Source organism: Trichoderma camerunense (genome assembly GCF_050948025.1).
Source record: "Trichoderma camerunense strain CBS 138272 chromosome Unknown V8C40scaffold_1, whole genome shotgun sequence".
In the NCBI taxonomy this organism is placed as follows: domain Eukaryota; kingdom Fungi; phylum Ascomycota; class Sordariomycetes; order Hypocreales; family Hypocreaceae; genus Trichoderma; species Trichoderma camerunense.
In genome coordinates, this window is record NW_028145369.1 from 1,556,640 (window position 1) to 1,570,233 (window position 13,594).

Here is a 13,594-nt window from a genome sequence, read left to right on the forward strand (position 1 = left end):
GTAGGCAGCACATACATGTATGGATACAACGGCTTGCTAACTTGCTCAACATGATAGTATCGTGGGTATGTGATGGGTGTAGGAGGAGTTGACGGGTGCGGGGCATCAATGTGATCTGTTTCGCAGTTACGAGACAAAAAGGGAAATGACGGCATTAGCAAAAGGAACCTCCGGATAGTGCACAAGGGCCTATTTCAGCGATTCGCCGCAGGCCTTGGATATGGATATTTAGATATCGTTCTCTTGCTGCTCCTCAAGGGTAGCACCCGATATCCGTCTAAAGCTGTGTCTTCCATGTTACCGTAAATACCATCAAATCAACACTCACTTCAACGGGAACAGACGCGCTAAATGGTATGGGGGCCAATGGCACGGCACGGCTTGTGCCCAGAGCTGCCCGGCAGACAAAGCTCAAGCCTTTCCCTCTCGCCACCCGATTCGCCGATGTCTGGTACAATAAAAGTCGGGAGCGCGAAGCTGCGGCGCTTTCTCGCTGCATGAGCGGCAGAGCTGTATGCAGGGCAAGTTATTATTAGATTATTAGTAGATGGGAAAAGGCCATACTATGCTGTACTTGGCCGCTACGTGGAGTCGTACGGAGCACCGTATTGCACACGAGATGTTCTGGGTGTTCTAGATCTATCGAGAGTAATAAGCAATGACAGTGACAATGACAAGACTCGTCGCTCGCTAGCATCCAGGCCGAAGAGCTCGGGTTGATGTCGAGGCGAGATCCGTCGATCCGACATGGATGGTGGAGGAGAGAAAAGACAGCCATCAACCGGGACTCTCGCACACGTGCAATACCCACCTCGGGACCGAATGGCATTTGCTTGAGATCTGCTTTGCACTCGCGTTTTGCTCTTTTCGATGCTGAAAGATGGAACTGCCGGCTTGGAGCTAAACAAAGAGATAACCCACCTGGGCGGTTTATTGGGGGCGCGACTTGGACAAAAGATCCGTTACTTGCAGTCGCGGGTGTTTTGAGAAAACGTAACGACGACAGAAGTTCTGCTACCTGGCAGAAATTCAATTCCGGACCCCCTCCTCATTGTCATATTGCCCGCAGCCTCGATCGCTCCATGCGTTCACTGGTGACAAGGGACCCTGTGTCGGTCTATTGACGATTGAGCCGCCAGCACCCGTCCAGGATTAGCGCCTGTATGTCAGAAGATTGTAGAGGTAGACAATTGTTGATTACGTGGGTTTTCTGGGAGTTTTGGAGTTGGGCCTTTGGGTATGTGCGGTAGCAGTACATATGAGTTTGATAAGCGAGATCCTGGGTATTAGAGTGTGCTCGGCGTTCGGAGTGAGGGGACACTTCATGTTCCTTGCCTGGTCGCTTGCTCTGATGTGACTATGAAAAGATGAGGCATAAGTAGAATTGGGTAGTACTACTATAGTGGTTATAGATTCGCTTATGGCAGGTACATGAATGTATCTATAGGTATTACGTTGATTGGCGAGGAGGAGGTGATGCATATATTGATGGTTGTGAGTGAACAAAGCTTGACTATGTTAAGCTTGTATGGATGGATCAACGGTTACGGAAAGGATAACCTCAGTACAAATCATCTAATTCGCCGGCGTATCTTGATTGCTTGACACCTTTATCAGCTCTACCACGAGGAATAACCTTGATCAATTAATTACGCACGCATCCACAGGGCATGCAGCAACTCCAACATGTGCTAGGGTAGCGGCAGATAGCAAGATAGGCTGCTAGGATGATAGTCCTCTGCATCCTCCGATCGCCACTATTATATACCTCTGCATACACGAAACCGCTTGGCATTTTCTCCATGTAGGTACGAGTAATGAAAGGTAGTACTAGAGGACGGCATTTGCTCCCTTAATTACCTATGTATAAGTACGAGGTAATCATGTCTTGCTTGATGCCGCATGAGTCTACCGAGTCTTGATTCCATCCATCTTACAGCGCCCCTCTCTATACGGCACGACTCTACTCTACTCTACTCTACTCTACCCGCAACTCTTTGTAATCACTGACATCACATCAGTCCATACTTCCAATTAGCTTCTTCCCAATCTCTGCAGCAGCAGCAAGGTACTGTCCTTGGCAATACGCTACAGTACGATATACGCAAGGTTCTGGTGCCTTATCTCGCGCGGCTGTGCTAGCAACTGGAACTTGTCAAAGTCAAGCCCCCGAGACGACCGATTCGACTCGCCTCTGACTCGCTCCTTTGGCTCCCTTTTCCCTGTCCGCTCGGAAGCGGCAGCGGCAGCCCATCGCCTTTGTGCAGCCCGGGGCCTTGATTCGCCCGCTGGTTCTCTTTTGGACCACGCGAGCTTGCAGCCATCTGCACTGTGCCTGATTCCCGGGTGCATGTACTCTTTGGGTATGATTAGCGGGAGAGGGTACCGCGATTGTCAATGACAGCTGGAGTTGCAGCTCCGGATCCAGCACTGTCCAGCAACCACCAACGCCCACCGGCCCTCTCACAGACCAGCGACGCTCACACCAGCTCCACGCCTCCATATCGTCCTGGCTTCCGACTTACCGTCCAGCCGCCCCGCCTTGGCCTCCACCGGCGTCTTTTCAGGCGTGTCTGCAGGTGAATTGGTGAGGTAGTGCTGCCGTTCGTGCGTGGGAGCAGGTAGCGGTACGAGCGGCCTGTCTAGGTAAGTAGCGAACCGCTGTGGCTGCTGTTAGTGGCTCAGCTGTTCCATTTGTTAGTGGGCTTCTCTCCGCTGAACGGCGCAAGTGAGCACCCAGTGCCAGTCCAGCTCTCCCAGCACCAGCACCAGCACGGAGTCCGGAATTGCTGCACCGGCGTTCCATCGTACTCCGTTCTAGTGCCCATCAATTTACCTCCCCGTACCTGTACCTGTACTTTACCCACTGGCCACCGTACATACTGCAGCACTACAGTACAGCACCACAGCACAGCCAAAACCTCGCCCGCCATCCCTGCTTAGCACCGCCTGTCCGTCTGTTGCTCTTTTTTTTCCTCATCCTGATCTCGACTCGACCTGTGCCCCCCCTAGGCCAATTTGCGTCCTTGCAAACCACAGTTCGTTGCTCGACATTTCTGCTGCCCTGCCGCGCTGCCTCTTCTCTTGTCTTCCTTCGTCCTTCATCTTTCGTCTCTCTCCTCCCCCCGCGCTGTCGCCGTCGCCCGTAGACCATGACTGCCGCCTCCCGATTCGCCCTCAATATGTATTAGAAGAATGTGTGAGTTCTGCCTTCTGTCGGCCAAGACTACCCCTACGTGACCCCAGTCTTGGCGGCCGGCAACTGACGTCTCACAGCGCTCTCCGAGATTCGAAATGTCGTGTATGTCCTCCAGCAAGGCACGAGATGCCTCTCTCATGCCTCTTTTTTGCTCTCCTTGGCCGTCGCCGTCGTCTGCCGACTCAACTGGCCTCGTCACGGCTGTCGTTGTCGCTGCTGTCGTCGCCAGTCTGCTTGCCATTGGCGTTGTTTTGCCTTGTTCTCCGCTCCATTTTCCCCGAATTGCATCCTCATCCAAACGATACGCCTGCGGTCCCACCATCTGTCACCAGCACTGCTTTGCTTTGTTGCCCTCACTTCCGCATCGTTGTCCCTCTCACCAGTCGCCGTCTTCTTCTTCGTCTTCTCCTCTTCCCTCTGCTGCTGCCGCGTATGTATCGCCTACTGACTCTGCTGCCAGGCTTCTCTTCAGTAATCCGGTCTGGGGTGGTGCCACCACCGTGCCCACCACCATCATCAGAAACATTACCGCGCTCTCCGTGCGTTGCGCCCGTTCCCCTGTCCTCCAGTCTCTCTAGTCACCATGGCCAAGTACCGCTGACAGTGTTGGACCCGATAGAGTCAGATAGCATACGAGGAGCGCATCGACAGCAACATCACCACCTTGACCACCACTAACGCCGATACCCTCAATGGAGTTATTCAAGGTCTTTTATACGTTCCCGACATCGCTCGAATGCCGTCCTGTGATGCCCAGCAGTACGACTTCATCCCCAGAAATGTTACTCGCCGCGCCAACCTCCCCCCTACCAACTACAACCTCATCGCCCTTGCTCCTTGGTTTAGCATAGACTGCACCGAGGCCTACCTCGCCGCCGCCCGCGCCGACCCTATTCGCGCCTTCATCTTCTACAAGCCAAACAACTCCTCCAACAAGCCCCAGGATGTCCAATCACCCGTCTGGAACCTCGACGATGACGGCGCCTGGAGGAAACAGAATCAGTATCCCGTCTTTGCCGTCTCGGGACTCGAGGGCCAAAAAATGATGACTCAGCTTAGCCTCTACTCAGGAACCGTCAACCAGATTCCCCATGGCCAAGAGATATCGCAACTGTATGGGCCCAACCCAAAGGACTATGTTCGGATATGGACCGAGTTGAACATGAAGAATCCCACCAACATCCCGGCTTTGTGGATATTCTTCCTCATCGTCATCGGCGCCTTACTCGCCATCATTGGCGGCATCTCACTCACCATGCACCTGATACAGAGGCGTCGCCGCATATCGTTAAAACGTCGTGTTATATCTGGCGAGGTTGATCTCGAAGCCATGGGTATCAAGAGGCTCACCGTCCCGACGACCTTTGTCCAGGGGTTTCCACTTTTCACTTATAACCAAGACCCAGACGCACTCAGTGGCCCGCCAACTCCCTCTTCTCCGGGCATGCGTGGTACATCTCGTTCTGGGAAAGCCTCAAGGAGAACCCACCGACACGACCGAAATGCCACCAGCGATATCGTATCTCCCAGTGAGCACAGCGTTCGCAGTACACGAAGCGTCCGGAGTAAAAGGTCAAGTATAACAGGGTCCGACACCACCGCCACAAATTTCCAACCAAAGTGCCACATTTGTCTCGATCGTTTCGAACATCGCGTCACCATCATCAAAGAACTGCCATGTGGCCACATCTTCCATCCCGACTGTATAGACGAATTCCTGCTCGAAAATAGCTCACTATGTCCAATGTGCAAGCATTGCATGTTACCCCCCGGGTACTGCCCTCCCATTACCAACGGAATGGTCCGCCGTGAACGGGCCCTGCGGAAATTGCGAGGAAGGATAGATTTGGACTATTCGTCCATGGAATCTGGCGAGAACAAACTCAAAGGCTGGGGAAGGAAAATCTTTAGTTCGGGCAGTCATGCAATTTCCCCCGACGTTCCGTTGACGCCAGTCAAGAATAGCAAGCAGGGCAGAGATGCCAATGTCAAGAAAACGCCGACGTCTTCGGAACAAACCGTTACGGATACGGAAGCCATCAGAGAAATACCGTCTACGACGCCGTCTGGGACAACGATTATGGACATATCCGAATCCGAAGACGATGCCATCAGAGAGACAACCCCGGCAACAACACCCGCGCCGCCGCAGAATCCAGCGCCCACAACACGGGCCAAACGCAAGCCCCAGCCTCGTGCCTTGAGGCTGCTACCAACGGCTACTGAAGGTGTTGAGTTGGTAATGACACATCCCGCAGGCCACAGTCCTTCGTCGTTTGCTCGCGAGCGCATGCGAGAGATTGCGAGCCAGAACGCGCCATTTGATGACCCTGACGTGAAGCGTCCCAAATGTGAGTTGAACATTTACCCCTTTCCTCTCAGGGCCTTGATCGAACCTTGACTAACTCTGGTATTCAAGGGCGTCGTGTTGTTTCGAGCGTATTTCCTGGATTCGTGTAGCCTGCGCCTCTTTGATTCTCTCTTCTTGATGACCCGGTTTTTTATTACTTTAAAGGAAATAGCATGGCGTCGGCGTTTTTCTCTCCATTGGATTTCTCTCTCCGGTTGGCCTTGTTTTCAACTTTTTTTTTCTTTTCGGCATCCCTTATGAACTGTTTTCTCAAACTTCAGTGGATTCAAGACGCGCTTGACCACAGTTGGGGGAAGGGTCAGGGTGGGCTTTTCTACGACAAGCATGTTTGGCGCGATGATGGCTGCGGCAAAGACATTTCCCGATTTACGATGCAAATGTGCACTCTTCATCTAGACTTCCTCGTTAGGAAGAATGGCGCGCGATATATATAAAGGGGCTCTTGAGTAGCTGCTATCTAGTACGTTGTAATACTGGGGCTCTCTGGGACGGATTTAGGGGGGCGTTTTTTGGGGCGGGCGTTTTTTTGTTATTTACGAGGAATTTATCCCTGGATGGTTGCTTGGTGGTCTGGTGGTGGCCACTTTTACATGAAAAAGTTGCCATATCCGGGGCGGATATGAGATGGTTAAATATATGTAGTGTATTCATTCATGAGAGGCTGCGGTGCCTCATCTTCTTCCCGCTATATCTTACCAGTCATATATATCGATTACTTGTGAACTTCACGTAGACGAGAAGAATGATCCATTGTATTCACCATCGAATACTATCCTATCATATTGAGGCTACTTTAAAGAAAATAAGACGGGGGATCGAAAAAGAATCCAAGCTCTGACACAAGTTATAAGGTGGTGATAGAAATCGTGGATGTTGTTTCCGCGCCCATAATCATAAACATGTTTGAATATTTCTCAGTGTCTAATTATACATGACCAAAAGTATTCCGGTGAATATACTTTCCTCTCAAAAAGGGAACAAGCCCTTTTTTAAAAAGACCCTATTGAATCGTTGATAGAAGGGCTGGTATTGATAACTCTCATGCTCGAGGCCCTTTACCGTGGTAATAGGGGTATGCAACATTATCTTGGCATGGCTCCTTAACTCCATCGTGCTAACTAGAGGTAGCTCGAGTTCCTCTGCTTAGTATAGAGTCGAGCTTAGTGGTTTGCCATGTGTTTTCTCGAGATGCTTGCTTCTCGAGGTGCTTGCAATTCGTAAGCGAGATTGAGAGAGAGAGGCGGGAATAATATGGGGTCTATCCAAATGCCCAGCTTCATAGGAAGACTGGCATGTTGGCCATGATGATATGATTAAGCCTCCATTTTTACATTCTCCTTGTCCGTAGTGTCGTCCTTGCTCTCATCTCCCCCTTTCTGTTCTGGAGAATCGGAAGACATGCTCGTGTCGCCATCGCCGCTGGGCTCCTCCTTGACCTTCTTCGCCACCACATCCTCCTCAAGATCATCTTCTGCTTCACGCTTTGAGCTGACGCTCTCGGCGCCGGGGCTCTTCGCTCGCTCTGAAGTAGACTTGCTGGCTTCGTCTTGAGGCTCTTCCGTGGAAGATTCGTCTTTTTCGTCGACGTGTTTTCGGCCAACCGCAGCTTCAAGGTCGATGCCCTGCATCTCGACACCATCCTCGCCCATGACACTTGTCGTCTCGGACTGAGGACCCGTATCACCAACGCCGATTTCATCTGGTCCTCTCGCGTGCGGAGCTTCCTCATCTTCCTCCTCTTCCTCATCATCCATGGGATGGTCATCCGACGCTGAACCTCCGCGTCCACCTTCAACCATCATGTCGTGAGACTTGGTGAGCTGGCTGACAGGGACGATTCCGGCCCTCTGCTCTTGCCTGAGCAGCTCGCCTTGGGTGACGCCCCTAGAGTGGCCCATGGATGGCACACCGTTGATGCTGACGGAAACAGTCTCTATGCTGCCCACCCCATTAGGACCATCGATTGTCTCAGTGCTCTCGCTATGAATCTGTGCCGCCGGTGGCTCGGTAGGGGTGGTCTCTGGTGGCGTGCTTCTTCTGATGAGCCAAGGAATGGGCGTTAGCAGTGCCCCTCCAAGGGCCTCATCTGAACCAACTGCCACTGCTGTGGGGTTAGCCCAAGAGACAGCCATGGCAGGGTCGTTCGGTTCATCCCCGTTGAGCTGAATCGAGGACATGTCTGGAATCGGGGGTGGTAGCGGGTATGTGTCTGTTCCTGAAGTCACGGCCGCGACTCTATCCAACGCGTGAAGATAGGACGGTAGAGCTTTGTAATGTGCGCGCGGGTATAAAATGAGCTCGGCGATTCTCTGGATTGTATGCGGCGGATACGATTTGAAGCTACCAATGTGGTTCTTGATTTCGTCGACCATGTCTGCTAGCTGTTTTGGGAGCACGCCAGGTTCTTGAGCCTGCGATGGGGATTGCGAAGGTTGGGACGGTGGCTGTCGAGCAGATGTTGATGACTCTGCGCCGGCCGCAGATGGCGGCTGCTCGTCTACGGGCGCATTCTCCTTGTTGGCGTCGTCGGAAAACGGCTCGGCGGGTGATGAGGATGATGAAGAGAGGAGTCGTGTGTCCAAGAAGCGAGAGCGCGGCACGGGAGGTGGCAGCTTGGGGATGGGGAATTCATTGCGTGCGATCTGGCGGATTCAGGGCTTCCTGTCAGCAATTCCACTTGATTGACTTGTTGTTATGCTTCTCGATGATTCTGCCGCATGATAGGCAAGCGCACCTTGTCTAGTCGCACGAGGATATCGTCACGCAGGGCTGGCCATGCCTCTCTAAAAAAGAAGCAATGAGTTAGCAGAGCTGCGAAAAGAACGGGCTGGAGCGGGCTGAAAAGAAATGATGCGCCACGTACGAAGATGGAAGCTCTCCGGCGGCGGTCTTGCTAAGCAAGTCACTGTCACTGTCCACTTCCATGAGCATAAGTCGTGCGTTTCTGGGCACGCGATGCCTGTCTGGTGGTGATGAATTCAAGAGGTGCTTCTTCATGCGATTCTACTAGGCACCTGGAGCGCACCAACCCAAACCAGGATGTATTTAACGGGGGTGCCGTTTGATCGAAAACGTTATAGCGCATTGGTAGGTACGTACCCCGTGTTACGCATCAGCTGTTACTTGGCGTTGGCCAAAGGAAGTCAAGCGCGGAGATGGCGAAGAAGCAGCTTATTCTTCGACGAGCATGTGAAAGAGGAACTTGAGCAAGCGGTATTAGTATTAATACAATTCAATGAAACAAATCTAACGCTAGCAATATCTGTCTACTTCTATTCATCATGAATCATCGCCGTCATTGTGATTCTGTACCGATTTTATACTCCAATCCTTGATGCTGCTAGTACCTGGTGCTACCCATCGCTGTATCAAGCGGCATCTTTCATCAACCCAAGTCAAAATCTGGGCGTGATGCAAATCCCCAAGAGATCCATCTACCTAGAATTTGAAATTATACTTCATTCAATGTTAATGCTACTGATTGCAGAATGACTATTTCCCCCCAGCCAGTCATATAGCTAACACATTCTTGTCCTTTGGTAGGAGCGGTGAACCCGGATCGTCGTCCTTTATACCATTCATACCACACTGCCCAGAGTTGGTAAGCAAGTGATATCCCCCAAAAGCAAATAATGGGTACGCCAAACAAGCATACAACCAAGCAACATTCACGTATATGTGTTCAAGTCGCATCTCTAAAGTTACTGGCTTTCTAATCTCACCAGTGGCGCCAATTCTGCCCGGCTGAAATCCAGGATTTTCGTCGACATATTCCTTTGCCTTCGGGCTTTTAGATCCATAGTATTCCACTTCATTTCTCACCTTGTGATGAGCGAGTGGCGGTTGCACAGTGGTACTGTGGTCAGGGGTATATCTGCTCGCGAGTCTGGGTGCCATGAGTCGTTGCGCTTGCAACGCTTGGTTGAGAATCAAGGTTGAGCAATCAAGATTCCTCGAGCATGCGTTCTTTATTGTGAAATCAACGTCAATATCAGTCTGGAATTTCATGTGCCAAATCTACCCTCTTCAGTGGAGTTGATTTGGTCAGTTGAAGCCTCATCCTGTGCGGTGCATTCATTGGTAGCTTTAGCGTCTATAGCTGGGCAGTCGTTGTTCATCTCAGCATTGCCTTCTGATTTGATATCAGAGTGTGAGATGGCATCCTCTGCGTCCACTCCATTATTTAGCTTTGGAATGCCATACTTCTGGAGGAGAGTATTTGCTCTGTCAGTAAGAGCATCTGTCTGTTTCAGTTTTGTGTTTGCATTCTCTTTTTTCAACTGTGCGCGATCCCAGGCGCATTGAGGGTCGACAATGGAGGAATAAATTTCCTTGGTAGTGACATTGATTCCCTCTAAGGTAGCGCGAGCATTTTTTATTATTTGAAATGCTTCCGCCATTATAGCCTGTGCTTCTGTCAAGTCTGCTTTTGCCGAATCGATGGCAGCGTTTTTCTCGTTGATAATAGAAGTTGCCCGATCCATCTCTGCCCTCGCATGCTTGGCCAGGTCGGCAGCTTCTTTTTGGAAGGTCCAGATTTCCAGGGGTGCGAAAACGCGGTCGATTTGATCACATACATGATCTCTCTGCTCCTTCCAATCCAACTGTCCAATGTCTAATACGTCGGAACTCGTGACTGCTCCAAGAAATAATAGAGGAGTGAGATCCCAGGACCTGGAACCGTACAGATAGAGGTGATGAGGGTAGATATTATATCCGACCCCGTTGTTGTACAGTATTTTGACAGATCGGTAGAGCTGGCTTTTTATTCCTTGTATCTCCCTGTAGGACAGGTGCATAAAGCGGGCTTCTTTCTCGAACGGAATCAAATCACGGGGTGGGTATTTGATGGTGTAGGATCGAGTAACGGGATTATTGCTAGCAAGCTGGGGGGCGTGATCTCTAAGCTCGGGGATGCTGCGAATGATCTTGAGGATGGTGAGGTGTCTGTTGAAGGATTCATCGTCTTGTAGGTCAGAGATGATTTGTTCGCGCCACCGACGAGAAGGGCCGTGACGAGTGCGAGCTTTTAGTCGTTTGCGAGGGCTCTCCTTCGGCTGGCCCTCTTTCAGCTCTTGTACGCGACGGGGAACAGCAGGCAAGGGCGCAGAGAGATGGTCGGCATCACGGATCTCTGTCGTGGATGGTATCAGTTGAGTGCTCGCCATGGCGATACTGGAAGCGGAAACCGAATTTGGATAGGGAGCGCATATGACGGAATGATGGAAGATGCTGTTGAATGATGGATGTTTGTTTGCGCTGATCTAAGTTTGGGCTGCAATTGTGTAGGGAAAACAGGACATGGCCAGTTCCGTCTGCGCCCGTAGAACATGATCTTTTGAAAACTGTACAGCGTAAGAGAGGCGTGAAGAGCTTTGAACACACGTTTCCAATATATGCGCATACATAAGTGACCCCCAGTCAAGTAAAGAAAGATGCTCTTATTTTGAAATTATGTGCGCTTGTTTATTTTTAACTTCTATGTTATGTACCTACTCCATTAATCGATATTTCTCTCTCCCTGAGTCTTAGCGCGACACAATCCATCCATGGGAAGTGGGGCAGTGAAAAATATGTGGCAGGCATGTCCATAGGCATTCGTCTTTGCGGGCGTATTACTGGTTCTCTGACTTTCTCAGCCCCATAATAACTTGTGCCGATTCAACTACGCTAACCCATCTTAGTCACACGATCCCTGCTCGTAGGTAGAGGACACTAATGCACGTACCATACTAGTTTACAAGACTGGCAAGAGAAATGTCCATTGGTCCATTAGTACCTACCTAGTGCTTTTTTAATGACGTCGGGATGGATTAAACATTGCTAAGCCCCCTTCTTTGCCAACTTCGGTAATTTAGTACTACGAGTACAGTGCAGTAGTACCGATACCCCTGCCCGCATATCACAGCCTGGAAGGTCGGATTTTTGTACACGTTTCTTTGTCTGCAATAGGGTACCCCGTTTTACGAGTACAACGCCTGCAAAATGTTCAGCGCCTGAATTCACTTTTAAGCGTACTACTAGGACCTAGTGTTAAGGTACCCAACAGTTACTACCTAGGTAGTAAGTAAAAAGCATACATGATCCATGATATGTCGGTACCTAGTACTGGCTAGGTAGACTTTCAATACTTCAATCCTTTCACTTATATTTTAGCACACATATGACATACTGGAAATTTTCCTAGGGCACCTTATGCATTGATCGGTCTATAGGTACCTATCTAGGTAGTAATACCGAAAATATATACAACCTATCTTACCACTCCCAATGACATACTCCATACCAGCATCGGATTAGGCCAAAATGCCAACACCTACTACTACCTAGGTACCTTATGTATTTCCCATTATAGGAAGTGTACCTATGTACCTGTAGTAGTCCTAAATGGCAGTGAGGGGACTGCAGATAAATACCACCTCTCAGCACAAGGTAATGCAATGGTACAGAGTACATACATTGAACATCATCTCAATGGAGGTTCCTCATTGCCAGCCTTGTTTAGGCACCCAACATCCTATAATGGCGGATGCGGACGTACTCGAGTGTTTGCCTGCTTCAGGCCCATCTTCAAACTTGAATTGCTGCCTGACCTCTATGATCGTCAAATACTTGCTTTTTCTAGTACATCAAATTTCCATAGGACATAGAGTTCAGGCCAAGAAGCGCTTTTTTTTATCATTTGCCCGACAGGCAGGACATGATAAATTACAGCGATTCATAGGCCTAGACATCACGCAAATGAACCTTGGCCCTCTCTTTTTTAAGCACGATGCATTGTAAAAACCATTCACCCTCTAGAATAGGTTCCAGCAACCCAAGGACAACATTTCAAATTATGGTCATAGTGAGATACAGAGGGATGCCTAGATAGTAATATCCCGCTACTCTTTTCGCCAGCTGTATTTCTCCAGCGGCAGTTTCTGATGTTATCATTTATCTATCGCTTACGTAGTTAAAGCCCTGTGACATGGGATGCTGGATAGCAGAGTTGGGTGCTGGCAGGCATTTCCTTTCGTTCTAATGTTCAGTTTGATGAAGAGGATTGGTTGGGTTGCGGTCATTTAACTCATGTATTGAGATGAAGTTCAGCGCAACCATGTGAGCGGCTAACGGAGGGGGGGCTGCTATTAGAATTTGCTGTGAAATATTGCCGCTGGAGGGATAGATGAGCAATCTTACATGCTAAGTGGAAGAGGCGGCTGCTACTTTGATATCTCTTCGTAAAACCAGTCAATTTTGTCCAATATACACTAGAATATATTTGCTCCTGTTAGTAGGCTGGTGTGGAAAGATGTTATATCTCTTAAGATAGGAATTATTGCTGCCCGTGTGAACATGTCCTATAGATTATCATGTATCTGAGCCTTTGTTTTCGCTGTCATATCTTCCTCCCTTGATACCGATGGAAGCTCTATGACTGGAAACACTAGAAAGGTGGATGCAACGATACCTTTGCCATGCAAATGCCCCTATCACAAAGAGATGTTGTATCGAGCAGTGCACCTAAATGAGTATCTTAGACATCAAGTGCTTATAGAGGTTTCTCTTTATCACAGGAACAACGAAAATCCCTATTTTCCACTGTAAAAATGGTAAAAGAACTTCTTCATATATCTGAGGAAGTTGGTTATGTTTTTCTCAAGATTTTCTGAGAAGATATTCTCTATATGAAGAACTTCGATAACCTCCACGGCAAAGCCTGCCTCGTGTGGTATAATTGTTCCAAAGAAACGGCGAGGTTTAATGATCCCTGGAAGTGATGGGGATGAATGGAATCAAGTTAATGTAACTACACTGACGTACTTGGAGAGAAACATCATTGTATCCTCTGAATTGGCAATCCCACTTCCTATGTCCTAATTCAGTAGTGATGAGGCCAGACGTCGGAAGGAGTGGCGATATAAGCCGCTAATGGAAAATAGTAGACATAGCTGCCGCTACTAGAAAAAAGTAGATATAGTTGCTGATACAGGCAGAAATACCGGCGATAGCAGCAGATACAAGAAAAACGTTCGCGATAA

At 49.6% G+C, this 13,594-nt stretch overlaps 3 protein-coding genes across 3 annotated transcripts; 1 reads left to right on the top strand and 2 right to left on the bottom strand.

Moving 5' to 3' along the window:
* The first annotated feature begins 2,966 nt into the window (after positions 1-2,966).
* Positions 2,967-6,258, top strand: V8C40DRAFT_229952 (RING-H2 finger protein). Its single transcript, XM_083212598.1, has 5 exons — positions 2,967-3,199; positions 3,277-3,301; positions 3,660-3,738; positions 3,819-5,550; positions 5,619-6,258. Exons 1-5 carry the CDS (start codon positions 3,196-3,198, stop codon positions 5,657-5,659), a joined length of 1,881 nt encoding a protein of 626 aa, XP_083079115.1. The 5' UTR covers positions 2,967-3,195; the 3' UTR covers positions 5,660-6,258.
* Positions 6,259-6,302: 44 nt separating this feature from the next.
* On the bottom strand, positions 6,303-8,582 carry V8C40DRAFT_229954 (uncharacterized protein). The gene is made up of 3 exons (XM_083212599.1): positions 8,434-8,582; positions 8,305-8,353; positions 6,303-8,212 (listed from the first exon to the last, which is right to left on the bottom strand). The coding sequence occupies exons 1-3, from the start codon at positions 8,565-8,567 to the stop codon at positions 6,884-6,886; spliced, it is 1,512 nt and encodes a 503-aa protein (XP_083079116.1). The 5' UTR covers positions 8,568-8,582; the 3' UTR covers positions 6,303-6,883.
* A 992-nt stretch (positions 8,583-9,574) lies between these two features.
* V8C40DRAFT_260456 (uncharacterized protein) lies at positions 9,575-10,738 on the bottom strand (the record flags this gene model as incomplete). Its single annotated transcript, XM_083219145.1, has 1 exon — positions 9,575-10,738. The coding sequence occupies one exon, from the start codon at positions 10,736-10,738 to the stop codon at positions 9,575-9,577; it is 1,164 nt and encodes a 387-aa protein (XP_083079117.1).
* Between the last annotated feature and the right edge of the window lie 2,856 nt (positions 10,739-13,594).